At 41.5% G+C, this 26,780-nt stretch overlaps 1 protein-coding gene across 3 annotated transcripts in view; it reads left to right on the top strand.

The window, feature by feature from the left end:
* LOC120900777 (GTP-binding protein RAD) overlaps nucleotides 1-26,085 on the top strand; it is a 37,938-nt gene extending 11,853 nt beyond the window's left edge. Inside the window, exons 3-11 of one of the 3 annotated variants that reach the window (XM_040308234.1) lie at nucleotides 7,801-8,342; nucleotides 10,188-10,329; nucleotides 10,628-10,660; nucleotides 12,169-12,291; nucleotides 13,925-14,146; nucleotides 14,269-14,354; nucleotides 22,119-22,299; nucleotides 22,406-22,539; nucleotides 22,619-26,085. In XM_040308234.1, the coding sequence (XP_040164168.1) occupies nucleotides 8,136-8,342; nucleotides 10,188-10,329; nucleotides 10,628-10,660; nucleotides 12,169-12,291; nucleotides 13,925-14,146; nucleotides 14,269-14,354; nucleotides 22,119-22,299; nucleotides 22,406-22,539; nucleotides 22,619-22,762 (1,272 nt within the window). In that variant the 5' untranslated portion in view covers nucleotides 7,801-8,135 and the 3' untranslated portion in view covers nucleotides 22,763-26,085. The remainder of the gene's footprint in view (nucleotides 1-7,800; nucleotides 8,343-10,187; nucleotides 10,330-10,627; nucleotides 10,661-12,168; nucleotides 12,292-13,924; nucleotides 14,147-14,268; nucleotides 14,355-22,118; nucleotides 22,300-22,405; nucleotides 22,540-22,618) is intronic. The other 2 variants (XM_040308253.1, XM_040308243.1) reach the window with 2 other exon arrangements.
* Nucleotides 26,086-26,780: the final 695 nt, after the last annotated feature.

Below are 26,780 nucleotides of genomic sequence, written 5' to 3'. Positions count from 1 at the left end.
GTGGTAGTAGTGGCTCGGGATAAATCTGTCGATTATGGGTCCAGAGCTGCCACAGGCTGTGGATCGATAGTTTTAGTTTAAACCCAACTTTGTGCTTCCCAAATGCTCCCAAAGCGAAGTGTAAGGTACTTACCGGGGTATATATCACTTTTAGGTTTTGTATTGTATGATATCATTTTAATTTATTTAAGATGACCACAGTATTCCACCGCATGAGCAATTGGCGAGAAGTAGTTTTGCGATACTTCTACATTCCATTAAGTACTAGGCGTCTCCATCGTACCGAATGGATAGTGATGGGATATAATGAACCTCGTGGAACAATGACTGGCGTTAACATTTTCATTTCAGTATCCTTCCAATATCATTCCAGTTATCGTTGAAAAGTTCCTATAACTAACTCAGAATTTTAGAAGAAAAAAAAAATCCTTTATGTTTTTTGCACACGTCATCATAGTTGCTTTGCCGACAGTCAATCGATGATTTGCGATCGTCACCACTACGATGATGCCGGACGACAATGTGTACCATATCCAACATTAATTTCGTTTTTATGCGAGCAAGTCGAGCAAGTTTGAAACATTTGATGGTACAGTTCATTCACTTTGTCAGATGTTCTAAAGCTTTAGTGAAATTATGCAACCACTCCTTGGAGATTTGTAATCAAGTATGTGAAATATGTCAACTTAATAGGTGAATTATAATAGTTATGTTGTGAAATTTGTAATTGACTGTGGTTATATGCGAATAAACCCATTTCATTTTACTGACATATCAAGTATATAACGCTCGTGTGTCACGTTATCAATTAGCATTTATTACGTCTTATCACTACAACGGTCAGCGAGCAAAGAGATCGAGCTAAGGACCACATGTCCTTAGTTCTCAAATTCTATCTCCACGAAGAACTATGGCAGTTATTCGAATAAAACAGAAATGGATTGTAGATTATAAGACAACAAATACGGGCGTTTATCAACTGAGGAAGAAGGTCTTCAACATTCAGTCGTAATAGTTTGATGAAAGAAGTGTGAATTAAGCTACACGTAGTTGGTTGTTTGGGAAGGTATCCCCGAAGATGGCATGTATCTAAAGTCGGACACCCCATATTTTCATCCATTTTCTGACTTTGGGGCTTTCCGGACAGTTCGAAAACCATTAATCGGAATACCACTATCTTCACTTCATTAATGAGGATACTCTCTAGCTATGGTCCTGCAAAAATCTGGCCGGTATCTTTAATAATCTCGAAAACCCATTCACTTTAAAAAGACGATACTTATATGAGTAAGTGAGCAGTCTCTTTTGCTCATCAAAATGGCCACAGTGCTAGCAAATATTTGCCGATGTAGTGATACATTTTCAAAGATCGTTATTAGTCGTTAGCATTGGCAAAATGCAGCATTTGATCTTTGTGTGTCGATGTGTGAAGACGATATACGAGGTTTAAAGAACTGTCCAGGCAGGTTCAAAGTTTGCATCTATGTTGAGCATTAAATAAGAATTATTAAATTTCCGAGTAAGGCTGACCGCCACTGAAGTAAAGTGTGAGTAAATTTCCATGTTCTCTTATTTCTACACAGTAAAAAATATATGATGTATAATTTGTCATGAATAGTTTTATTGGAGGCTACGAGCAAATGTAGATAAAAGTCTAGGCTCAACGGCGACCCGCGAGTTCAATTGTAAATAAATGTATACAAACAGAAGCCGCAAAATAATGATTTAACGAATAATGAACAGCAACAGTATCACTTACAAAGTGAAAAAAAGAAGCATGAATATTAGAGTAATTGAAACGTTTAATTTTACATTATTGAGTGTAAAAACAGCAAGTGAACCGATGATTATGTTGCTTAGTAAATTATATTATTTCCGCCAAGATTCTTGTAATAATTTTTGAGTATTAAAGCCGTTATTCAGGACAAGTTAACTTTTGAATCATATCTTGGGAAATTAGCCAGCTCTTAACGATTTCATCAAAATAGTAGAAGCAAGATTTTTTTTTTGTTTAAATTATTTTCAAATAGTGTAGTTAAATTGCAGCAAATTGTTAGAAAATCAATTGATTCAATTATCTCAAAAATTTCCACCACAAAATAGACCAACAAATTATTAGCAATTAAAGACTCATTTTAATTTTATTTCTTATGTATACAGGAAAAAAAAAACAATTAGCAAAAAGATTTGCACTTTACAGAGCGAGTAAATGATGATTGAAAAAAAGGATCCATTTAAAGCGGTCCCTCAGCGATAATGGTTCTAAAATCCTTTCATAATTACATCCATGCCGTTCTCCAGTGTGTGTTTTCAGCTCCAACCGAGCTTCTCAATTAGAACAGATTGTGTGCAAACATGCTTACCGGCATTCGGTAAGCCCGCGTGGCACAATCTGTACAATCTGCATAATAATCTCATTTTTAGCTGTCCCCCGTAGTACGTATGGTTTTGTTTTGTTTTTGTTTTGCCCCTCCTCCTCCTCTCGTCCGCATTTGATCGCACCGAAGAAACGTGTTTAGCAAGTCGGCAATTAGTTTGCATAATTTTTACTCGGCAGCCGCATAAAAAGTGATATCTGTCATGTGAAAAGAGGGAAACACTGCAATAAACCTGTGTACACAGCAACAAACCCAGCCCAGCATAAAGGACCTCCATCATAATCACGACCCAGTGTCGTAGTGGAGCGTTCCCGCGTCGCGCTCGCCACGCTTCCCGCATTTCCGTCCCGCTGTAAGCCATCTAATCTCCGATCGCCGGTTGCTGATGATTCATATCGCAAATAAACAGCTTACGGGATTGGAGTGACTGTCCGAACGAACGAACGAACGAACGAGCCCTTTCATCCTCGTGGGGTTTTGTTTGTAGTGTGTTTGTCTCCGCATTCTCCTTCGTTCCATTGAAAGCGGATGAGCGTAAGCATTAACCCCTTTTTTGCGGTTGTTGTACGCTTAGCGTACAGTGTGGTATGAGTGTATAATTCCCCTTAGAGTTGGAGTATTTGTTTTTTTTGCTCTTCGTACCATTCTTTCTATCAGTCGTGTGCCGTTTGTGCTTATCCTTTCGCGGGGAAATCTCATGTACCAGTCCAACCACGGCTAATGGGCGGTAGGGTCTGTGCATTTACAACATAATCTTTCCACGACATGAACGGTGACGCTTCCGAAAGGGGCATGGAAGCGGGAAGGAAATTACTTAACGGAACGAATGACACATTTTTCGTGGGTTTCGCGTCGGTTGCTTTAAGTATTTGCGGCTGTCGGCGCACGCTTATCGCGAGCCTTCTTTCGCAGCAATGAGGATCGGACACAAAACAATAAAACAAAACAACGATTCCCAGTACGCTTCCGCACTGGATTTCCACCTCCTCCTGGAAGGAAGCGCCCGGTACTGGGGAGAGGGAATACAAAACGCGCCAGCAAACGAACCGTCAACATTTGAAGTGTAATGTCTCGAAAGTTGCGTTAGCAGTTACGCCCAGGAGAGTGGCTGGTGATATTAGGAACATGATCGCGCAAGTAGGAAAAGTTGTATTATTCTTTTGAGCTGTTTTTTTCCAGCGTGGGGAGGGCAAAAACGAAGCAGGTTTGAATTGCACTTTGGAGCGTGCGGACCGTCGCAGTGTGCAAAAACTTTGCCCGAACCAAAAGCAATGCCTCAACAAAGGCCGGCCAACCAAAGGGAAGAAATGTGTTTGTGCGAGTACAAAAGTTTAAAAGTTTCTTTCTTCTACATCGGCACTGCAGGTGTATTGTTGTGCGCAGTCCAGCATAAAGTGGAACGTGCCAAGTTAAACAAAACAAAAGCCATGCTGTGGGAGAGTGTATTTGTGCCGGGGGAGCTTGTGGGAGTAGGTCCCAAATCGGCGGGGCTTTCGGGCGGGCCGGAACGGTGGATAGTTGACCTCTCGATAAATTCCTCAAATGTTTCGTCAACGGAACGGTGGTGGTGCCGGTACACGAGGTACGAGGTTGCTGGTACTTTGTAACAAATTTTCAAAGTAATGCTCCGTTTTTGTTGTGTTTGGTCGTTGTTGTTTTTTTTTTGTTGAGATTTTTCTTTCCGCTATACACCGACAACCAACCAGTGGGGCTTTGTTTCAGTATTTACGTAACAATAATAGCGCCACCGTCCTAAGGGTTTCCGCGGTGCGATGTGGTAAGATGAAGCAAAGATTTTACACAAACGAAAAGGTTGCATTTTTCGCTAACAATAAGACTAAGCAGGCAAGGCGGGAGGCATCGGAGGGGATGGGTTTTATAAGGGTTTCGCCGGCGTCTTGAGTCCGTGAAAGTGAAGTTCTTTTCCGGGCCACGCCGTTGGGAAGTGTAGTAGTAAACTGGCAGTAGAGTTGATTGCAAGCATAACGGGGCAAATTTACATAATCGAAAGCACGGTCGAAAACGCAATTTTGAAAACTTGAAGCATCGTTGTAAGTATTTGGGAATGCTAAATATGCTGAGAGGGAAACATTAAAAAGCAAATAATTAAGTTCACTACTAATCGTGAAGTAGTTGAACTTTTGCCATTTGTAAATTTTGTGAAAGGAAAAAATGCGTTTAATTTGCATTTGCAGATGATATCACAAAGCGATTCAAGAGCACCAACTTAGCATATTATAGACAAAACAATATTGCAGAAAATATGATTTTGCTTATTGTTTTATGCAATTTTGTGTTATAAGTTTCTCAGCCGCCAGGGACCCTCTTCTTAAGAGATTTCTCAGGGCATGGCGGCTGAGGAACTTCCTCGACGCTCATTTTATCAGGCATTTACGAGAGATTGTGAGACAGCTACGTTCTCTACGTTTGACAACACCAATTTGAGAAACTATTGAGAATCTTAGAGATAGTGAACGATGCAGCGAACGGCTCTGTGGAGTGTAAGCAATTGAGGTTTGAGCTTAACGTTAACAACTTTGGATTTTCATTGTTTTTATTCGAAATGTATATCGAAATGCTAAGCTCATTACGTGTTTATTAATAACAATCTCAATTATAGCTTGGGTGTCTATGGCAGTTCCTCAAAATGAGGAAAATTGACGATGACTACGGTCAGTTTAGATTGCCTGAGGAACTTTAACGAAATGAGACATGACTGTAGGTCATGATGCTTGAATTATATGACAGTAATGACACATATTGACAGAGTTAAATAGAATGAATGGGAAATAAAGAAAGATACGACATTTGCTCTAACTTTGTTACATTTTGCAAGACTCCCGAATTTTAGCGAAGAAGAAAGTTAGCTGCAATTCTTAACATATACCATTTGCTTGAATTTAGTTCAAGAGTGCTCTATTCAGCAATAACTACTATATGGCAAAGTGTCCTAAAACATCACAGGATCTCTTTTTCTCACTTTTGACAATTGCCTCGACCGATCGATCTAGTTCATCTTAGATTAAGTTTGATCATGTGGTTGATTACCTGCAAATCAATACATCCAAAGCCATTCAAAGTCAAGATGCTACAAATGCATGGCAGTTCCAATGTCGAATATCATCGAACAATCCTGAATGATAGTTTAATAATTTCATTCAATGATTGTATCAAAATATTTGCAATAAAATTGAAATAACTTCATTTTATTTCTTTAAGTCCTTTCTAAAACTAACTTTTCTTCCTTTGTTCAACAATCATAAAGGGCCTAAGGCTTGCCTAAGTGCTTTTGAACGGGTTAGTGGATGTCGAAAACCAGGAATATTTACTGCTTTCGGTATGAAAATAAGCGAGAAGGCCTTTTTTACTCGTGTTGCAATGTCATATTAAAATTTCTGGATGCTGATATCCGTTTACTTCGTACAGCAGTGTTTCGCAATGCAATAGTCGATATTTAATTTAATTTGAAATACAAAACAGTGCAACAAAAACGTTTCTCCCTTCTAACCACCCTAACTCATAACGTTCCATGCGTTACATAGCAAGATGAAAACTCGTCTAACTACATTCTTCAATAGTTTGACTTGGTAGAAAGACACGCTTCAAATTATGCTGACTGAGCCGGGAAGATAAATGAACGCCCCCAATCCTCTTCCCGGACTGTGCAGCATCACGCCATCGCGGTAAAACGTCGGAATCCACAAAACCCCAAAACCACAAAAGAGGTGTTTAATCGTTTGCCAGGAGTAATATTTTACGTGCAGCTCGGTCGAAATCTTCCCTGCGTTTTACCGGCACGACGCGCCGTTCACCCAACCGGTTGGAGCCGACCGGTTGGAGCGCATGTTTTCATTTCGTCCAACTTGAGGTAAATTAAATCCAGCACCAGCCGCCATGCCTCTTGTGTATATGTGTGTGTGTGTGTGTACGTGTGTGTGAATATGCATAGTAAAACAATTCCCTGGAAGAGCAACAATTAATTGAATTCATTCTCAACTTCAAAGTGCCTTCCATCGACGACGGGCCAAGCTCGACGCACTGGTGGAAATGGAGGTCGGTTGAGTCGGTTGTTCCACCCTCCCTTCATACATCTACCGTTAGTCGTGTGTGTGTGTGTGCAAAAACATTAGCCCACATGTTCCGAAACCGAAAACCCGGTTGTCGACATGGCCGGGTTTCGCGCTCCTTGGGATGCTCTAGTTTTCAGTTTCCGACGTTAAAATATTGTATTCGTCGGGGTGATGGGCACACATACTAAACCGATCGCACCGTCCGCAAGAGACCATAAGATATGCCAAACAAGAATTTCTTCCGGGGCTTCTTGTTGGACCTGGTCGGTGGAACACACAAGTGTAGCGCAAGTAAATCAGTCCGCAAGCTTTTCCTATGTGAAAACTTACACAAAGAGCGCCAAACGCGCCGTTTGTATGCCTACATGTAGGTAGCAGTTCGTCAAGAAGGGATGGAACGTTCGAAGAACTGAAACAAGATAGGACTTTGGCGTGGAAGTCAAGGAAGTGCGGAAAATAGTTGCTCCACTGCTTTATCAATATCACCACGAAAAAGGGGTTGTACAAACCTCGCAGGTGGTATGGGAGCCGGAGCATGGGGAAATACAGTGATATGAAGTGTAAAAGTTACTGGACCTGGTTTGGTGCAACTTTTAACTAATTGAATTTATGGAAGTTTCCAGCACGGGAAGGGAACACAAGTCGCCGCAAGAAACCGTAACATCAAATGCCACGTAACAACACCAAGTAAAACGGGGACGAACCAACCACTCGGGCAGGCATCAAAGCGGCATGTCCGTGTCTATACGTATGTATGGATACGCGCACTCGATGTACAGCGGCCCCCAATCGTTGTACAGAATGGCTCGATGTTTATTCATGAGCCTCCGGCAGCCCCACGGCCAGCCAGATTTGATCCTTCGGCTGGCCGTGGAGTCGACCGTGTAAATGGCTTCCGGGAATGTTCCGGGAAGGGCAGCGAGAGGGTGGTCTGACGGTGCACGATATGATGCAATGGTTGACAAGCAATGGGCTTTCCTGCTCCGACGGACACTTTACGCCCTCGCAACCATTGGAGGTGACACGTGCCACCCCTCCGCTCGACCGGCCACTGTCCGGACGTCTGTTGTTGATGCGGCGCATGTACATTTTCCAAGCAATCTACTAAAATATGGTCCCCACACCGCACACGGAAGGGTTGTAGTAGCGTCTGCAAGTGTAAATAGAGGTAACGGAATAATGAATGCATCCGTGTCTGCACTTGAGTTAATGCACAAACAATGCACAAAAAGGGATCCAAAACAGGGAACGGCGGGGGCTACGCAACACAGTGCCAGCAAGAAACCCTTTGCAAGACGTGGCTATAATCTTTTTTTTTTCTTCTTCTTTCTGTCTGATTCTTTCTTCCGCAGCGCTGACGTGAACAATGCACGAAATATAGCGACCAAGGTGAGCAATCACATCAGGCACGGATGAGCCGGACCTACCACAGTTGGAAAGGGACAAGCAATAAGTACGGAAAGCAATTTGGAATTCATACACCAATAGCGTAGACAAGTAGTAGCGTAGTAGCACGATAAGGAATAGCGCTTGATCGTGCCAGTCAACCGCCCAGAGAAAGGATACATTCTTCAGGTGCTTGTTCGATTCACCGGCAGCTCAACGGGCGTCAGCGGCCCTCGAACATTCGAAAGCTTAGCGAACGCGTGAACACCAGTGCGTGTGAGACACAGCGAACGCCACACCGATGACCATGGCGGACGATATACCTTCGTCGGCGCGCCCTGCGTACAAAAAGCGCAGCTCGTCGATTTCGGCCCCAGCCTGTGCTAGCTTGGAGACGATCATCAGCCCACCGTCGGAGGGCGATACGCCCGAGAGCGGCACGCCTGGCTACCGGCGAAGGAAGCCGGCAACGCGATCGCAAAGTGCACGCATCACGGGACCACGATCGGTAAGAGGAGAGAGAGAGAGAGAGAGAGAGAGAGAGAGAGAGAGAAAGGGAGTAGTGGTGGAGTTTAGTGTGTTTGCTTTGCTACCGTTTGCTTTTGCACTAAAGGGTGAGAGGAGGATTATTGTTTGTTATTTAAGTTAAAGAGTCTGTCATCAGAACTGCTGTTGGAAGTTATGAAGCTTATAGAATTGCTATCTAAAGACTGTGAAGTAACGCATAATCTAGGCAAACTTGAAATCATTGCAATCAAACTTCTTAATTTTATTTTTAATTTTAATTTCCTAGTTTAATTTGAAATTTTAATTGAACATTTTGTCTATAACAAGTACAGTGGTTTCAGCTGTTTTTTGTTGAAATGGATGATGACCTCATAACTTTAAACTAATTCTATAGTGTAACCTTCATTTGAGCAACGATAGATATTTGACGAAGTCTCGAAAGCCTGTATAGGCCAGCATGTCCGCGTAGGACGTTACGCCAAATAGAAGAAGAAGAAGAGATTTGACGAATGACAGAGACTAAAACAGGTATTGGAACAATAACAAACACTGGACCATACAACGAAGAAAAACACGGATAGAGATCGGGACAGGACAGATAACAAACAGAAGCAGCTTCATTATCACTAAAACCGTAATGCATTAAAGGCTATCCAGAATATTCTGATCGTAATAGACAAAGACACGGTAAAGAAAGACACCAATCGTAATTGGCATCAGTGAGATAAACAGTGATAGAGTACAATTCAGACTTCAAGCCGTAGACCGGGGCACAGTAGTCAGCAGTCGTGAACAGAACTATTTTGAAACTAAAACAAGGTAGAAGATGGGACAAAGAATCTATGTGTGCAGGTTTTTTTTAAATTGTTACATTGATTGACTAAAATAGGATTTAGGAGAACAAACACAGTAGAAACACTACTCACAGCTACAATCAGTGCAGCGGATAAACCCAAAGAGATGCCCTAAGCGGTCACACGAATGTGGGCCTTTCTGAAGTGTCGATCGAGAAGTTGCATGAGGAATTCTAAACTGTAAAAGGATTGCGAAGCAAATTTATATATTTTTTCGGGGCCCTTCGAATCCTCACGGCCCCACGCGTCCGGTTAGTTTGCGTACTGCCAAATCATTTGACAATAGAACCAGATTTGAAAATAAAGCAGGTACTAAAATAGAGATCATTGACAAGAATTAAATGTTAAAATCAAGGAGCGTGGAATTGAAAGGCCTCTGTACAGCTGTTGAAGAGTTTCACAGGACAAATGACCTATTTCGAGACACTCTATGGAATGCTGCCTACAAACTGATACTGTGGCATACTCTATGATACGTTTTGTCTCCTTTTAAACCTACTGGAACGTAGCGTTCGAGTTAGGTTATTTCTGAATAGATTCTCTTTGAGATACACGACTTCGAGTTGATCAATGGATAGAGTCACATGACTTAGGTTAAATGAGAACAGGCTGTAGCTAGGCATCATATTAAAATAAACTTATTCGTAATACCAATAAGATAAGATTCGCTATATTATAGGGTTTCATCTGAAGGAACCAACAGAGCAAAATAAGACGATAGCTTGGATAAGAAGAAAATTATTCTAAAACTGTTTGTTCTGAACTGGCCATTTTTTATTGTTTGAAATTTTTCACGTAACAGTTTCATTACAGCAATCAAGTTATATCTGCTGACCATTACCAGTTTATCATTTCAAAGGAGAGAGGACATCCTTACAATTTTCCTACAATCACTTTAGAAGCTTCCTGCGCGAGACAAAACAAAAAAGAATCGAGAAGCCAAAATCAGTGAGCAAACTTTGATTTTTATGCTCTTCCTTCCTTTCACACAGGTTCGCCGTAAGCCACAGCCCCCACCTCCCACACTGCAGGACTCGCGGGGACACTGCACCAGTGAGCCCAGGCTGAATGATTCAGAAACACCACCGCCACAGAAACGACGTGGCTCGCAAAGGCGTCCAATGCACAATTCAGGTACAGAGACGGAACTGACCCTAAAACTAAAGCTTAAAGCTTGAAGCTTACAATCATCACTGCTAATATTGTGCTGCTAGCTTACACCAAAGCGCGTCGCTATACTAACCGAAAAAAGAGCTTATTCTTATGTTACCTTCCATTGAGTTGTTTTGTTTAGGTTTTTGTTTATTGGAACATATTTATGTGGATATATATTCTTTACTTCCAATTTGAAAAAAAAAAACAAAACATTTTAACGCACGTGTTCAACTCGTCTGCATGCGTGAATCATTTCTCGTCATTCTCTTCGTTGCAGAGCGGCGCCACCAAAATGTAAGGATTAAGTTAGGTATGGTGCAAGGCGCAACTGCTTATTATCGTTAGAATCTCTTCCCTCGTTCCACCTCTGTTTCGGTGTTGTGTCATTTCCGTGTATTTTCTATATTCTGTCTGCGATAGACACTCGCCTTCCCTTTCTATCAGTTGTTGACACGGTTGACCAACAATCGTGATGGGTTCCTTCCGGTAGTGAATGTCTCTCCGACAAGTGTCGCCAGTGTTTTCTTTCCTCTTCCATGTAAACGCACCTTTCTCTCTCTCCTTTCCTTCACTTTATGTTAGCATACCGTACCGCGTTGTTGTAAGGGTTGATTCTCGATGGAGGATGAAATTATTCCTCCCGAAGTGTTGGACGCTCGCAACATGTCACCCAATACAACACTCGTCGTTTGCAAAATTCCACAACCACTGTTGTGTTGTGTCTGGTTTGTGCCGTGATGTGATCATAATGTGTCGGTGTGTGTATGTTCCTGGTCCCTTTGACCCTGTTCAGGTTGCATGTTTCGTACCCTGCCTTCAGCCGGCCCGAAAAGTAGTACAGCATTCAGAAATTCCAATTTCAGCTCATGTCAGTCCGGGTCCTTTGACGCTGCAACACCCACCCTTGCCCTGTACCCCGTTCGGTGTGTAAAAGAGGAAGCATTCCGCACCGAACCCACTCTGCTCTGGGTGTGGTTGTGTGTCGCTGGCTCCATCCGGAATCCTGGTGTTGTCCTGGTTTTTTGGTTTTGTAATCGACCGAGCGAGAAATGTTTTCTCGTTACCGGATAGTGTTTCGAAACGTGTGGCAAGCTTTCAGTCAAAGTTTCACCTCATCGATCCGCCCGAAGTGGAGGCGGAAAGTGCGGGTCGTGTTTGTAGGAAAGGAAGTTGGTAGCCCCGCCTGGTGCCCGGTTTCGTAAATGTGCGTTTTCATTTACCTCAAACTCGTAATCGTAAATGATATGTCCTGATTATTTCATCCACTCTTTCTTTGCGCTCTCCATCTCTGTGTCGTTTGTCCTACTTAAGTTTGCTTTATTGGCAAGGCCTCGCGCCATGTACAGCACTCTTTTGAGCTACTAGTTCCCAGCACTAGAAGAGAAACTTTAAAATATGACTTGTTTGTATGAGTTTTGTATGTGGAATTCCAAGATCAAAGCGCTTCAATGTTGCAGTGCTGCATGAATACATAGACCTACCGCTGTAAGAATCAGGCTCTTGACACACACACACACACACGCACACAGTAGAATAGTGTACATTTCAGGTAGTGTTGCCATCCTGTAAAACTGTCTCATTATCACGATGTCACGAGCACGAACCACTCATATGCATGTTTGATTAGCAACCGTTGTGTATCTCGATATTGTCTTGGACACTCTCGCTAGAACTCGCAGCTAGCCCTTTGCGGGAAAGGGGACAGCGAGGAACCGATAAACACCCCCGCCCCACCGAAACCCGAAATGCTGTTAATAATTGTTGAAATTGTTTCCTTTCCGTGTGCGTCTGGTGCGCCCACTCACTCCAAACCTGTAGCAACACCAAGGAAATCGAACGCTTTTCTGGACGTGCCGCAGATCAACCTACAGCACCTGCAGATAGACGATCAGGACGACGATGACAATATTAGACTGAGAACGTTCAGCTCATCGAAGCAGGGTAAGTGACGGGAGGGAGGGAAGTGGAAGGGGATTTAATTTGCCATTTGCCGAAACGGCAATTTCGGTGTTCGGAGGCCGGTTTTACCGTTTCTGGGTGCCTTTGGGTGTGGAAATTGCGTGCGATTGAACACGCTCCTGGCGATGCGTGCGATTTCGCTCGAACGGGTTCGCGATTCGGATTCGAGGATGCGAGCGACCCTTTTACATCGGAGGCGAGGCGTGACGACGGTGGTCCGGTGGTCGGTTTCGCTCAACCGTTTGCAAATGAGCATTGAAATGGCACTGCTTTTCAGGGAAAGGCGGAAATAATACCTTACCCAAATGGGACGGTTCAATGAGCCGCCGTTACACGGAACCGAGAATAGACATTTTCTGTTTGTAAAATTATTAACGTAATCATTGCGCTTATTATAGCACTGTCATCGTTATGAAGTAGTGTGATGTTGTCTCATGCTGGAAATTCAATTGACGCTCAAAAGGTGGGCTATTGTGTTTAAATAAACGTTGGGTTTCAGTTGGGTTATTAAAATGCGTGGCAGTAAACAATAGGCATGCAGGGCAATATGTCTAGTATATGCGAATGTAATAGGAAATAAGAGATTTCTCTTCTTGATGGTGATCTCCAATAAAGTTATGTTGGGCAGAAGTGGGCATTATAATAGTGATAAGAGAGGAGTTACAGTTTGGCAAAACATAGACGACGCGTCATAAAATTGTGTATTCTTTTTCATACATAGAATATTACAATTAAAAACCAAAGATTTTCGTGAAATCCGTAGGATCCAACTTACATTAATTATCATTCTCAATTTTTTTTTTGTTTTTATTGCTCAACTATAACTATAACAATAAGATTATTTGCAATTTATTTGAAGCCTTCAAGAAATAGATATTTACAATCTTTCTGCGATTTGTGTAAAATGCAGTTATTACAATTTATTATAGTTACTTGTTAACAAAATAACGGCTATCGTAGCTTAATTGCAAAAACAATTTGGAAAAGATTTTTTTAAAGTAAATATTGAATTTACAACTGTCTTAAATCGGCACAAAACAATATAAGCTTTTGTAAAGATAAATATGTTTATAAGCCATTTCTTGTAAAAATATGATTTGGCATCTTAAAGAGTAGCCAGAGCAAAAATGCAACTAACGGCAAGAAGCGGCTAAAACTATCCTCTGATTTGAAATATACGTGATATAAATAATAACTTTTTAGGATTATTTTTATAGAATTCGAGACCATTATAAATGATATTGCACTAAGATTTGGAACGATAGCTTCAATATCGCATTATTATAGAGCAATCATTTTGATAACGATGATGCCATCGAATAAACCAACGATAATACCACTTTGAAAGACCATTTATTATCAGCCACCAAGCAAGGGCTCCAATGGCTTCATGAATCGAAACTACTCTCTCTCTCTCTCTCTCTCCATCCCACCTCTATCGAAAGAAACCAAGACCACGTGAAATAGGGATCAATGCCTTTCGCTGGTAACACCCAATTCCACACGAACAAATCAACGAGAGCAATGATTTCGATGATCATTGTGCAAAGTCGCTCCGGACGCCGGCAGACACTATATTCGGTTGTTATCCTTTTTACTTTCCTTCCGTTTGCAGGCGTCGTAAATCGGGGCGACTCGTTTCGTAGGCGACGCTCGAGAAGCAACAGCTTGGCACCGGTGAGCCCCGTGCGGGCTCCCGTCGACGAGGTCCTAACACCACCGACCGCTCCGATCGAATCCTACTGCGTATTCATGATTGGAGCGCCGGGCGTTGGCAAGGGAGCGCTGCTGTCACAGTTTCGATCGTCGGAATGTATTAATGCTTACGATACGCGAGGTAAGAACATCATAACTGTGGTCAAGCTGGATGTTCATGTGTGTATGTGGGTGTTTTATTTTATTGCGGCCGAGTTCGATGATACGAGTTCTAATGGTTTCTCGTTACGCTTCTATCTGCAGAGTCTCCGGGCGAACAGAATATATCCATCATTCTGAATGGCGAAGAGTCGGAGCTGAAGTTTGTCACCGATAGCATGGGCAACAAGGTAAGGAAAGAGGGGAACATGTGTGTGTGTGAAGATCTGTAGTTGAATGGATGATTTTCTTGTTCATTGAATCGCTGATGTTGGACTAGTGTCCACTAGTGTAATCAACGAACAGTGTCTGTGTAAATGGGGTTTGCGATGAAAAGGGCTTGCCGTTCCTTCCTCCTCCTCCTCCTCAACAGAATCGTATGAACTAATACACAGTTCTTTTGTGCTTTTTATTTGATTTGTCTTTTTTTGTTAGTGATGATAATTTAACACATTTGTCGTTCATTCAGACGCCATAGAATGAGTAGACAATTTTGTTTTCTTTTGTGACACAAATGAGTTTCGGTGGCTGAGTACGGCTTCAGTAGAAATAAATAAAATTTGATTGGCTGTCATTGAATGGTAGGAAGACTAGAGCATTTGTGTTAAAAAGGTGATAAAACAGAAATAAAACAGAATGTAACAAGCGATTCAACCCAAATTCTATACTTTGTATTCTTCTTTTTGGCGTAGAGACCTACTCTGCCTGTAAAGGATTTAAAGACTTATTTAGAGCCACGCAGCCGGATAGTCAGTCCTTGCGACGAGGGAACCAGCCCTCTATATACTTACGAAACATATGGAGGCTATGGAAAATGATACAAATATTATAAAAAGGAACATTTCTTAATTTTTAATCCACAAAAAGGCAAAGCTGGACAAAGATCAGAATAATGACTCAGAGGTTTCCAAGTCACTTTTGAAAGTGCACATCATTATTAACCGGCTACAAGATGTTTTTCAACAGCTGTCACGTGTTTTATTTGCGTCACAATGATATTTCAATTCTGTCATATGCTTTTTAACATAACACAAAGAACTGTCAAACTCAATCCAGTTTAAGGCGTGTTGAAAATCAAGAACTGAAATTTTATTACAGAGTTTTACAAGTCACTTCCGGATGTGCACATAATCATTTACCGCCTCGAAGATGTTTTTCAACAGCTGTCAAAAAGTGTATTTGCTTCCAAATGAATTTTCAGGTTTTGATTTACATTTTCAACACATCACAAAGAACTGTCAAATTCAATCCAGTTTGAGACGTGTTGAAATCATGCTGAAGAAATTAAAAAAATATTATGATGGAAATGATACGCCGGATCGATATGGAATAACATTTTGCAGGCGTTGAATAAAAACGTTTACATTCGAATGTGACTTAGAAAGCCTTGTATGATGCAAATGTTGTTAAAAAAAGCTGTTGAAAAACATCTAGGAGGTGGTGAATAATTATGTGCACATTCGAAAGTGACTTGGAACACCCTATAACAAACACTGGATGTAAGCTGTAGGGTAGAACAAAATATTTTAAATCTAAATAAATAAACTTGTTTAACACTTCACTTGCCAAGCTATAAAACTTGATATAACCTAAAGTGGAGAACAAATCTTGTAAAATATGCAAAAATGGTTTAGCATGTTCAGTTTCACAAATTTCTGGCAATTAACAAAATCTAGACCATATTCAAATCTTACAGGATTTTCCGAGTCAATTTACAATGTCAACAACATTTTTCATTGCTTGCAATATGTTTTCCAACAGCTGTCAAATGTTGTAATGGCATCGCAATAGCTTTTCAGTTCTTTTACATGACTTTCAACACGTTCAAAGCTGAGTTGATTTTGACAGTTCTTTGAGGTGTGTTGAAAATTATATGTAAAAACTGAAATTTTTTATGATGAAAATACTCCATTTGACAGCTGTTGAAACACATCTTGGAGGTGGTTAATAATGATGTACAGATTCGAAAGAGGCTTGGAAAACCCTGTATAAAGTAACAAAAGTATTTTTTGTGATAATATTAATGATAAATATGAATCTATTGTTTTATCTGTTCGTTAATCGTAAAGAGTTTATAACAATTGAAAAAATCTGTTGCTAGCAACTCAGCTACTCCAATCTTCTCCAAAACTGTCGTTTGTGTCTTATTTCCGTTAAATTTGTCCGATTTATTTTGGATTTTGGACATAACCTCACTATAACCGACCAAATGGCGTGTAAATGAAATACGGGCGTGATTATAATTACGACATCAAATAACTGAAACAAACTCTTTTCGGGGACTACACGTGTAGGAACGAAATAACTCGACTAGATTACCCGATTGTGGTCGACGACGCCATGTCACTGAGTACTTGAAAGATGGGGCCTTAAGTTTCAAGCCAGATTATCGTAGATAAACAAGTATTTATTTTCATGGTCATTTCCAAAAGCTTCTAATCTTCAGCACAGAAAGCATATGGCCACCATGCGTCTTTGTGGTGGATTGAAACAAATCCTTGCCAACGCTTGCCCAGCAGGAAGAAAGCCGCCAAAACGTACCACCACCGTCATCAAGAAGGGTGAAAAGTAATAGCCGGAAAGCAAAATTAAATCCCACCCTCCCTTCCTCGGCTCGGTTCACCGGTAAACGGTTCGCGTTCGTTTTAATTGGGCCGGCCCGAGACGCCAACCCGAGAATGCAAAAATAATCAGCATTCAAATGAAATCATGGCCTCAACAGCACGGCCCTAGCCCCGGCAACGGACAGTGGAAAGGAAGCGTCGAAAGCGTGAATCACGCCTTCGGGGTGATTTGGCCGTAATCGGTGAAGCAAAAGGAACAAACAACGCAAGCAACGCATGACGCCTCCAACGCTAATTGCGAATTCATGGCAGTTTTATTGCGAAATCATCCCAGCTACTACCATCGTGCACCTTTTGGGTCGGATCTCTTTCCATCCAACCCGGTCAGTTGTTCCAACCGGCGGTGTACCGGTCACGCTCAGGATCCGTTCGCGCATCGCGTTCAAACCGTTACACCGTCTGTGCGGCAGCGGTGTGTGTGTGCATGCGATAATTACTTTACCAATCTTTGAAATGCTACCATTTCTAGCGCTAATTTTATCGTACACAACAACAATAAGCTTCTTTGCTGTTGCTAGTGTTGTTGCGCGTGTAGCGCGCTTCACAACTGTCATGGCTAGTCACCCAAGGCTTCAACTGTCAGCTTGTAGGGCGACATTCCGTTTTATTATTTGCGCCCGCAGAGCAGTTTAAGTGAAAGCTGTCGCTTAGCATTACAGTGCCACCTCACGAATGTGGGGTCCGTGTGCGTTTTGCGTTCCTTTCTACTCGCTCTCAAAGTCTGACCAAGTCATTCCATCAACGTCTCGGCTGGCCGAGCAATCCGAGTCCACTGAGTGCTTCGTGTCCGTGGATGTGATAAGGGCCCCACAAGTCCCGGGACCGTCGCTTGGAGCCATTTTGACGAACTACACACCGTACGTACACACAAGAAGGTGCTTCTGTTGGTCGTCCGTTTTGCGTCACATTTGTGTCGAGTTCCGCAAGAAAAAAAAATGGAAGGAAAAAAGGAATCACAATATGGCGACTCTTCTTGGCTGGAGGGGAGGTTTGACAAGATTCCACAGTCGTACATGCAAGAGTTAACCCTCAAATATGTAGATTTTGAAAGTAGTCCCCACAACTGGTCCTACTACAAAGACCTCCTTTTTTTTGGCGAGAGCCACCGTACGCTGTATTATCTTCATCGTTTAAGTTAAATGGACAAAATCTAATAAAACTGGTTCCGTTTATACACTCTCCGTCAGACTGTCACGAACGGAAGGGGCAAAGTGAAAAGGATGAATATTTAACTTCGTCCGGAGCCCGTTCCCCACACGACCCATACTTTGTACAGCAATGTCACACTTTGCAAACCGCGCCGAAAGATGATATCCTGTTTTGGGTGAACGAGGATGTGACGAGGTGGTCCGGTTTGTGGACTCTCTTCACATTATGTCCTAATCGGCACACCGAGCAAATGGAAATCGTTTATGAATTTTAAACAGTAAGCATGTGGGGACCACCGAAACGCTCCTGACGCTCCTGACGAGCTTGGGGCGTGAACGCGGAAAGCTTAGGGTCAAACTCATGGTGCCTGCTGGCATGAGTCCGTTCCGACATGTGTAGGAGATTTTATTTCAACCGTAGCGTATCCGTGTTTAATCAGTGGAAGACAACCTTTCGAACGCGTACCCTTGGCCGTACCTTTCGCCCTTTTTTTGTCTTGTTTTAGATGAGACAAGTATTTTTCCAGATTAGAAATTCAGCAAGAAAACTGGTAATGAACCGGCACAGCATCTTCTGCGCTAAACTGAGCAAATGACAAACACATGTGTTTGTGTGTGTGTCCGGAATGTTGGTCCCCCTTTTTTCCTATTGCCTTGCCGATAAAGGATAACGAAAGAGTGCGTGACGTTCGGTGTGTGTGTGTGTGGCGTGTGAGAGAGTGTTTCTTGTACTCACACTTGCTTTAATCAAAGATATGGTTTGCATTGCCTCGGAACTGTAACAAAAAAGGAGGTAAGACGAGTTGATAAGATTGACGGCGACTGCTATTTGCTCATGCTCGTGCGTGTATGCATTATTCTTGATTATTTCGTTGTTTTTATGCTTGAAGCCTTTATTTCCATGAATATTTAAAAACAGGGGTAAATATCGGATCAAAACCCTTGCAAGGGGCGTGGTGGTATTTGCGGGGCAGGGTTTGTGTTGGCTTTTGATCAGAGAAGCAGATTGAAAAAGGGTACACGCTGTGTTTCACGCTCTCACATTTATCATTTAATATTATGCTTTGAGGGTATGAATGTACAAAAGAAATGTTGTTTCTCATTGCAACATTTCCCAAAAATCTCATCAATCATACCGTAAAGTGTATTAGAAAGCAAATTAAATAAAGGAAATAAAGCAAAAGATAAAATATAGAGCATATAGAACCAATTTTTATGCAAAATTCAAGCTCCGAATAAGCTCAAACTTTTTTACACAGCTTATTTGTTTTATCATACAACATTCAGCGCCTAGTACACATTGTTCTAAGCATAAAAATAACTTCAAATTTTCGTCCAATTTTATTGGGCATGAATTCAGATACTCCCGCATTTTAGTGTGTCCCTTGCTGATAGATTTGTCTAGTGAATACTCTTTTATTCATAGAACAGATGAAAAGATCAAAAGAAGTCCGCATTTCATGCAGTGACCTATATTTAAGCGTATTCAATCAAATTTAATTTGCTTTCTAGAAATAGTTAGATACTCTTGTCAATCAATCCTATTACCGGTCTACTCCAATACTAACAATCAATTATAGGCTAGTTTCCAATAAACTTTTTAAATTAATGTATTTCCAAAGATTGGTAAATTAAGATAATGTTGTATAAAAAACCAATTGGATACTCTACTTCTAAGTTGATGACACAAACGTACTCGGTTGTGTACTTAGTAACGCTGAAATAAATTGGTTACAGCCTATAGCTTTGACGCGGCCTTCTACCATTCTTCACGACCCGTAGAGTCTCTCTAGACCCTTGTGGTCGGGATGGTGCGTGGATATCGACTCGATGCAACAAAGGCGATGAGTCGATAGAGCCATTTAGCAAACCAGCGATGAAAGTACATTGCGTCTTCTAACCGAAAGAGGCTCAAAGCCTAGAAGACGGCACCGCGAAGCATATGGAGGAAGATTATTGCGATCCTGCGAGGGAAGTAGGCGTAGGGCATATCGCGTGAGCTTAAGTTGAATCGCCTCAAGTCGAGCAATTGAAGAAGCAGTAATCGGGCTCCAGACTACGCACCAATGTTCCAGAACCGAACGAACTATTGTAGACAGCTTTAATGAACATAGGGTTGCGAAATGCATTAATTGTCCGGATAACCACGGCAAGTAGTTTGTTAACTTGTGTTGCAAACATTTCCATTAATCAAAAAAAAAATTAAAATTACCTTTTTTACAAAGTTTTTGATTTTTGGTTTGATCGTGTAACGAACAAAGCTCGTGTTGCGTACACACCTGCAGCGTACGCGAGCACCACGAACTGCCTGAGTTTCATTCATAAACTTGGAAATGAGCTAAGTTCGTCGAACGCGCAAATTGTCACATGCCATGGGTGTGAAAGAGCTCTTCTTGGCACACTACGTGGTCATTTTGCTATGAAATTAAGACTATCCGACTTACACTGGACCGCATATATTTCAGACCTTTTACCATATTTATGCCGTCCCGTGGTACAGTCGTCAACGCGAACAACTCAATAACATGTCCGTCACGGGTTCAAGCCTACAATGGACCGTCTCCCCGTTAGCAAGGACTGACTATATCCGGCTGCGTGGCAATGGATTAAGTCTCGAAATATAACCTGTTTAAGCTGGCATGTCCATGTAGGACGTTACGCCAAATAGATAGACCATATTTATGCATGGTGTTCCGAGATATCGGTCTGATTTTTACAGGGACATAGGTGAAGAGTGTCCTCAACGATGAGTGTAAAAATGGGTTCCGATATCTGGTCTAGATAATTAACTAGAATCCCGCAAATCCAGATAATAGGTGAAAATATGAGGTGTCTGACTTTAGGTGGCCGCCATCGTATGCCCCTAGTGAGTTTAGTTATGTGTGGCTCATTGGTGTACCTAAATCCAATGACCCATAGTAGAAAAGTATTAAGATGAGCAATATATTAGTCTAAACATAAGAATTTCTCGGCCAAAAATGAATCTTTCACTGAAAACATTATCAAAATTATCAGTTTAACTTCAAGACTTCAACGACCTTGTGCCTTCAATGAAGACATCAACATTTTAACATAAAATACAGATTACTAGATGGATCATACTGAGATCCCATAATGCCCGAAGTAAATGTTGTAGATGGTATTTCTAATAGTTTAGCAATAGTGAAAATTAATGCTTTTCTTATTTGTGATATTGTAAATTTTTTTTCAACTTATTTCTAGAGTGATGTTAAACAGATATCAATCTCGACAAATCTACAATTTTAAAAGTTTTAGAAGTTCTAATTGAGCTTCAGATTGATGGCCGATTTCCATCTCTTGCCTATGAACATCAATTTAATTTAATTTTCCAAAGCTCGTCAACCCTGCCTTAGTTTGTAAAAGTGAAAGTTTAAAAAGCTGCTTGAACCGAACGACTCGTTTCAGTGACTGTAAATGTCAAATTTGACGTCGCTTAATTACTTTACTGGATCGTTAAAAAGTCAGAGTAAATCAAAATGTGACAGGTGCGCCAAGGCAGCAAAAAGTCAGACCACAAGTCGATGCCATTAAATCATTACTAATTGAGTGGGAAAAGGCAAAGCACTGGCAGCCAATTGAAGCGTGGTCAATTAGTCAAACCTAGCGAAGCAAACACCAGCGCCAGCTCCGGGGGTGTGTGCCGGGCAGCGAGGATGGCATTGTTTGTGGAAGCAATTTGAATCACTAAAGCCAGACTCGCTCGCTTCCAGACAGTGCACGGGGATTAAACAGTCGGAGCGTGCCGTCCCCTTGATGCTGCGTGCTCCTTGCAAGATAAATGTCATGTCGATGAGGCACGCTTCCTTGCTGGCCCCTGCTGGTGATGCCGAGGCGGATGCCTTTTTGCTATTTGCGAAACGATAAAATATTCCGAAAGCTGTCTGTTCTAATCGGGAAGGCACCATTCTGGGGAAGGTGGGAAGTTGGGGAGGGAGGAAAGTGTGCGTGTCGTGGACAAGCCGGTCCGAGCACGGAATACTAATGCGAAACGAGTTGACATAATCAAGCTAATCCCGGTCGTGGTGGAAGAGATTTTTGCGCCAAGTTGCGATGTCTGGTGTGCTTGATTAAGTTGTGGGTTTTCTCTCTCTCGCTCTCTTTCTCCATCTCTTTTTCTCTCTTTCTCATTTTCTTTCGACTTTCTCTTGGTTATCGTTTGCAGGACGAAATGCTCAAGGCGGACGCATTTTTGGTGGTGTACTCCGTGGTGGATAAGGCGACATTCAGCCGGGCCGACCAGCTGCTCAACATGCTGCACGATATGGACGTGAGCCGGTCGCGGCCAACAATACTGGTGGCGAACAAGATCGATTTGGCCCGATCACGAGCGGTTTCTTCGCAGGGTAAGCAGTCGGGGCCATGAGTCCATGAGAATCTGCGCACGGGAGCATTACATTCGGACACGTGTAGATATCACGTCTTACTATATCCTCTCCTCTCTATCCACAGACGGGAAATGTCTTGCCTGTACGCACAAAATCAAATTCATCGAGGTATCGGTAGCAATCAACCATAATGTGGACGAATTGCTTGCCGGCATCCTGTCGCAGATACGCCTCAAGCGGGAGCAGTCCGCCGTACAGGTACGCGCAATGATAGGATCACATCTGGGCAGAATACTGAATCAATTTACATTAATATTTACCCTCTTTTTTATTGTAGGGCATTCGAGAACCATCGTCTGCACACTGGTACAAAAATCGCAGCGTTGTGCGGGCATCGATGAAGGCTCGCCAAATGATCACGTGGGTGTTCGGCAAGGAGGATTCAAAGTTTAAAAATTGCGAAAATCTTCAGGTGCTGTAAGCCCAGCCGGGGTGTAATGTTAACGGGGGGGAGGGGACATACACCAAACTTACAATAACATTTTACGTGTGGATCAGGTTGATTCTTATCTTGTTTGCGTATTCAAGCGCCGTTCATTAGAGAAGCAAGTAAGTGAAATTGAAAATGCGATACAAACGATGACTTTAGGGTTGATTCGATGGAATCAGCGGAAAAAGCCTACAGCATAAAAGAAATATATAAAATCATAAATGGAAAACAGAAAAAGATAAGACAGAGAGCAGAGTAAAAAAGCAACCAAATGCAAACAACTAAACAGCAACAACAACAACATCAAACCGCAACATTGATATCGTTTACACATCTATATGCTAAAAGTGCCTTTGTCAGCGTATCTGAAACTGCTTAGATATGTATAATGAAATGCGATCAGTAGAAAGCAATGTATAGGATGGTTTCCCATGTCTACGGGACGATTCGTGGAGAACATATTGAATGCAAAAGAGGCGTACAGGGTGCTAAGGGCACAATATGTGTGAGGTTATGTGTGTGTTCGGTTCAATCGATAGCAACCGGACACTCGACTCAAAACCAATGGAAAAAAGGGGAGAAAGATATAGTTTAAATAGCAGAATGACAGCTGTTGGTTCTATAACGTCAGCGAAACAACCGACAGAAGGCAAAACGGAAAGGGTAAATCAAATTAACCTTTAAGCAAACTTCATACCATGTGCCATGATGCTGCAAGTCCTTAGCAAATCCTTTCTAGTTCATCCGTAGAAGAATCACTCCTAACAACTCTTTACTTGGTAACAAATAAACTCCGTAAGGTTTGAAACGTCTCCTACGTATAGCGTTGAGCGGATTGCAGAAAAAAAACAGAAACATATACACACACATATACACATAATATACCTATACATAGATCTTTTCTACGTGATGAAAGTGGTAAGCATAATAAGCCCATTGTTGTAGCAGAATGATTTGTAATGACGCAAGGTGCAAGAAAAAATAAAGCAACTTTAAAGTAATTCAACAACCCATAACAAACTGAAACCCGAAAGCACGCAGTAAGAGAAAGAAAGAAAAAATAATACAGAAAGAAGTTATAAAAACAGAAGTAAATAAATAAGAAGTTATAGACCACGAGGATAGAACAGAGCGCGTGAACAAGTGCGCTCAACCAGCAACAATAACAATACGTGAAAATGGCAGCAATATAGAAGCAAACTTTAAACTAAGCTAAGCGTCTTAAACAAATATTCTAACAAACAGCTGACACGTGTTACAACCACTGCGCGACACCAAAAACGGCAGTTTATATAGTCAGTAAAAAAAAAGAAAGAAAGAAGCGAAACACCATTTGTATCCGTACTTCGCAACATCATCTCAACCGAAAGCATCAGGCTCATCAGCATCGTTGTTCCCACTGTATAGGGAAAAGAACAAACCGCAAATACTACATCCATTTAGTGTAATAAGAGTAAAAAAAGAGAGCAAAGAGTTTCAAATTAACGGCTGTTGGCCTCGCCACGGCTGCAGTGGGTGGTGGGGTGTGATAGTGTTGTGTGGAAACAAAACACAAAGTGTTAATATTATTCGTTAACTGTATTCGTTGGGTCAGTGTTTTTTGTGTGAGTGTGGATGGTAGTTAAATTATCAACTCTAGCGCGTAGAAAATGAATAACTACCTATAAAACGGTTGCAAGTTGCATAAGAAAAGTTAAAGCGAATAACAAAATATGGATATAAACGGCAAAAACAGCGCCTGTTGCGCTACATTTGCGACGCTACACTCTCCGCGGCACGTTGAAATAATTTAACTTTTGAACCTTAACCATTAAATGTAATATGTTGTTTCGATATCTTGTGTCGTCGTCCACCGCACTGTATATTGTGAACATTATTTCCATCGAACATGATTAACCTAACCTTGTTAAAAATACAAACTCGACAATAATATGTGACGCGGTTCTGTTTTGAAATGTTTTGAGTGTTTCAATGCGCATTCTGGCCATGCCGTACTTGTAATCCCTTGTCGCGTGTTTCCTTCCTTAGCGATAAGTAACGATATGAATGAATCTTCCTGTTCCTAAACCGTACGTGTAATGGCACAAACATGTTGGATAAAGGTTGAAAAAAACTCTCACAACCATTTACGATAGTGTAGCTCGAAAATAGGAATCGAAAATCAGTGTTTCACCATCACCCATTATCTTTACGCACTCACGACCTGCACACCCACGGACCTGCACGAACCTGTACGCCTTCCCACACTGGAACCACTGGAGTCCATTTTTCCCATTTTCCGATTTGTAGTGAAGATGGCATACCATCGTTTTTGCTATCGTATTTTTCTTAAACCGCCTTGAAATGTTGCCAAACTAATAATAACCGAGCGGTGCACCACAGCTTGGACAGATGATATCGTTTAACACACCTAGCACTTGCAACACACAAACACACATCCGTCGTATACAGGTTTAATGCGCACTCATACACCCACAGTTATTCACAGCCTATGGTTGTTATTGGATCATGTTCATATTATACCGGGAGGTCATCCTTATAGTGACTACAACACTACTTTATGTACGAAATAATGCGCAACGTAATGCGACAACAAACCCGAAATCAAAATAAAATGCACACAAAAACACACCAATTCACATCAACAAGCGATTTGGTGCGCATTCGAAAGCATTGGAATAATAATCACCAAGCGTAGGGAAAAACGAAATAAAACAGAGAGAAGAAAATCAAACAAATTAAAAAAAAACAAACTATATATCAAACAAGCGAAGATGAAGTGAAAAAGAAAACGTTCGCACTGTGTATATCAAACATAAAAAAGAATTAAAAAAAAAAGTTGATAACTTGTTAACTGTGGGCCCAAAGATAATAATAATAATGTTAGAGCGTGTAAAGAACGTATGCAGCGTAAGGAAGATGAACGACAAGAATGGATCCCTCTCCTCTGTGCTATTGCTTCCATTTTCTTCTACTGTAGAGCTCGTTTCCCTTGCAGTTTTGTGCCCAAATGAGTTGGCGGAAGGCAAAACAGAAACAACAAAAAGCAAAAAATTAAGAAACCGATCAGATCGTCCACAAATCACGCATCCAGAGCCTGCCATTTGGGGAGGGTGTGGAAACTTGTTAGCATATACTTAGTTTAACTTTTCTATCACTTAGTGCATCACTTTACCTTTAGCTATACTTTTTCTACAAATAAGCAAGAACGTCCCAATATTCTATAAAAGTTTTGGGGGAAAAGGGATTAGTTGCAACAACCAATATGGTATGCGCAGGGCCACTGTACAGGTGGCATAAATATGGAAGAAAAATATAGAAAAAAAAACATATAAAAAACGGCAAGCAGGCAAGCAAAACATGCATGCACATTCAAATACCTATAGCATCTACCTAATATACAAGCTAAACTTACGTATTGTTTTAATATATTTTTTCTTGAAATAAATTCAAATTGTTCACTGATTATAAAAAAAGAAAGTTTTAAAGCAAACGTCCCTTCTTTGCCGAAAAAAATCTCTCACATCGCGTTTGAAATGTTTTCATATGAAAGAATTCGTTCGTTTTTATTCCGTTTTCAATCAATAAATTAATATCACATTACGTATTGTTGTTAGTAGCATTTTGTAACAGTACATGTACCACACACGCACACCTTTGCAGTTTGCGACTGTCCTTTCCACTTTAAATGCGTATGTTTGCTTAATCGTTAATTGAGAATTCGCTTCCGTCTTATCAAAAATATCCGGGAATTTACTCTTACCCTATTCTCTCTCTCTCTATTTATCGCTCTCTCTCTCTCTCTCTCTCTCTCTCTCTCTCTCTCTCTCTCTCTCTCTCTCTCTCTCTCTCTCTCTCTCTCTCTCTCTCTCTCTCTCTCTCTCTCTCTCTCTCTCTCTCTCTCTCTCTCTCTCTCTCTCTCTCTCTCTCTCTCTCTCTCTCTCTCTCTCTCTCTCTCTCTCTCTCTCTCTCTCTCTCTCTCTCTCTCTCTCTCTCTCTCTCTCTCTCT

The sequence above is a fragment of the Anopheles arabiensis genome, chromosome 2 (genome assembly GCF_016920715.1).
Source record: "Anopheles arabiensis isolate DONGOLA chromosome 2, AaraD3, whole genome shotgun sequence".
Taxonomy (NCBI): domain Eukaryota; kingdom Metazoa; phylum Arthropoda; class Insecta; order Diptera; family Culicidae; genus Anopheles; species Anopheles arabiensis.
Note: the sequence above shows the minus strand (reverse complement) of the source record. Positions and strands in the feature narration are given on the sequence as shown.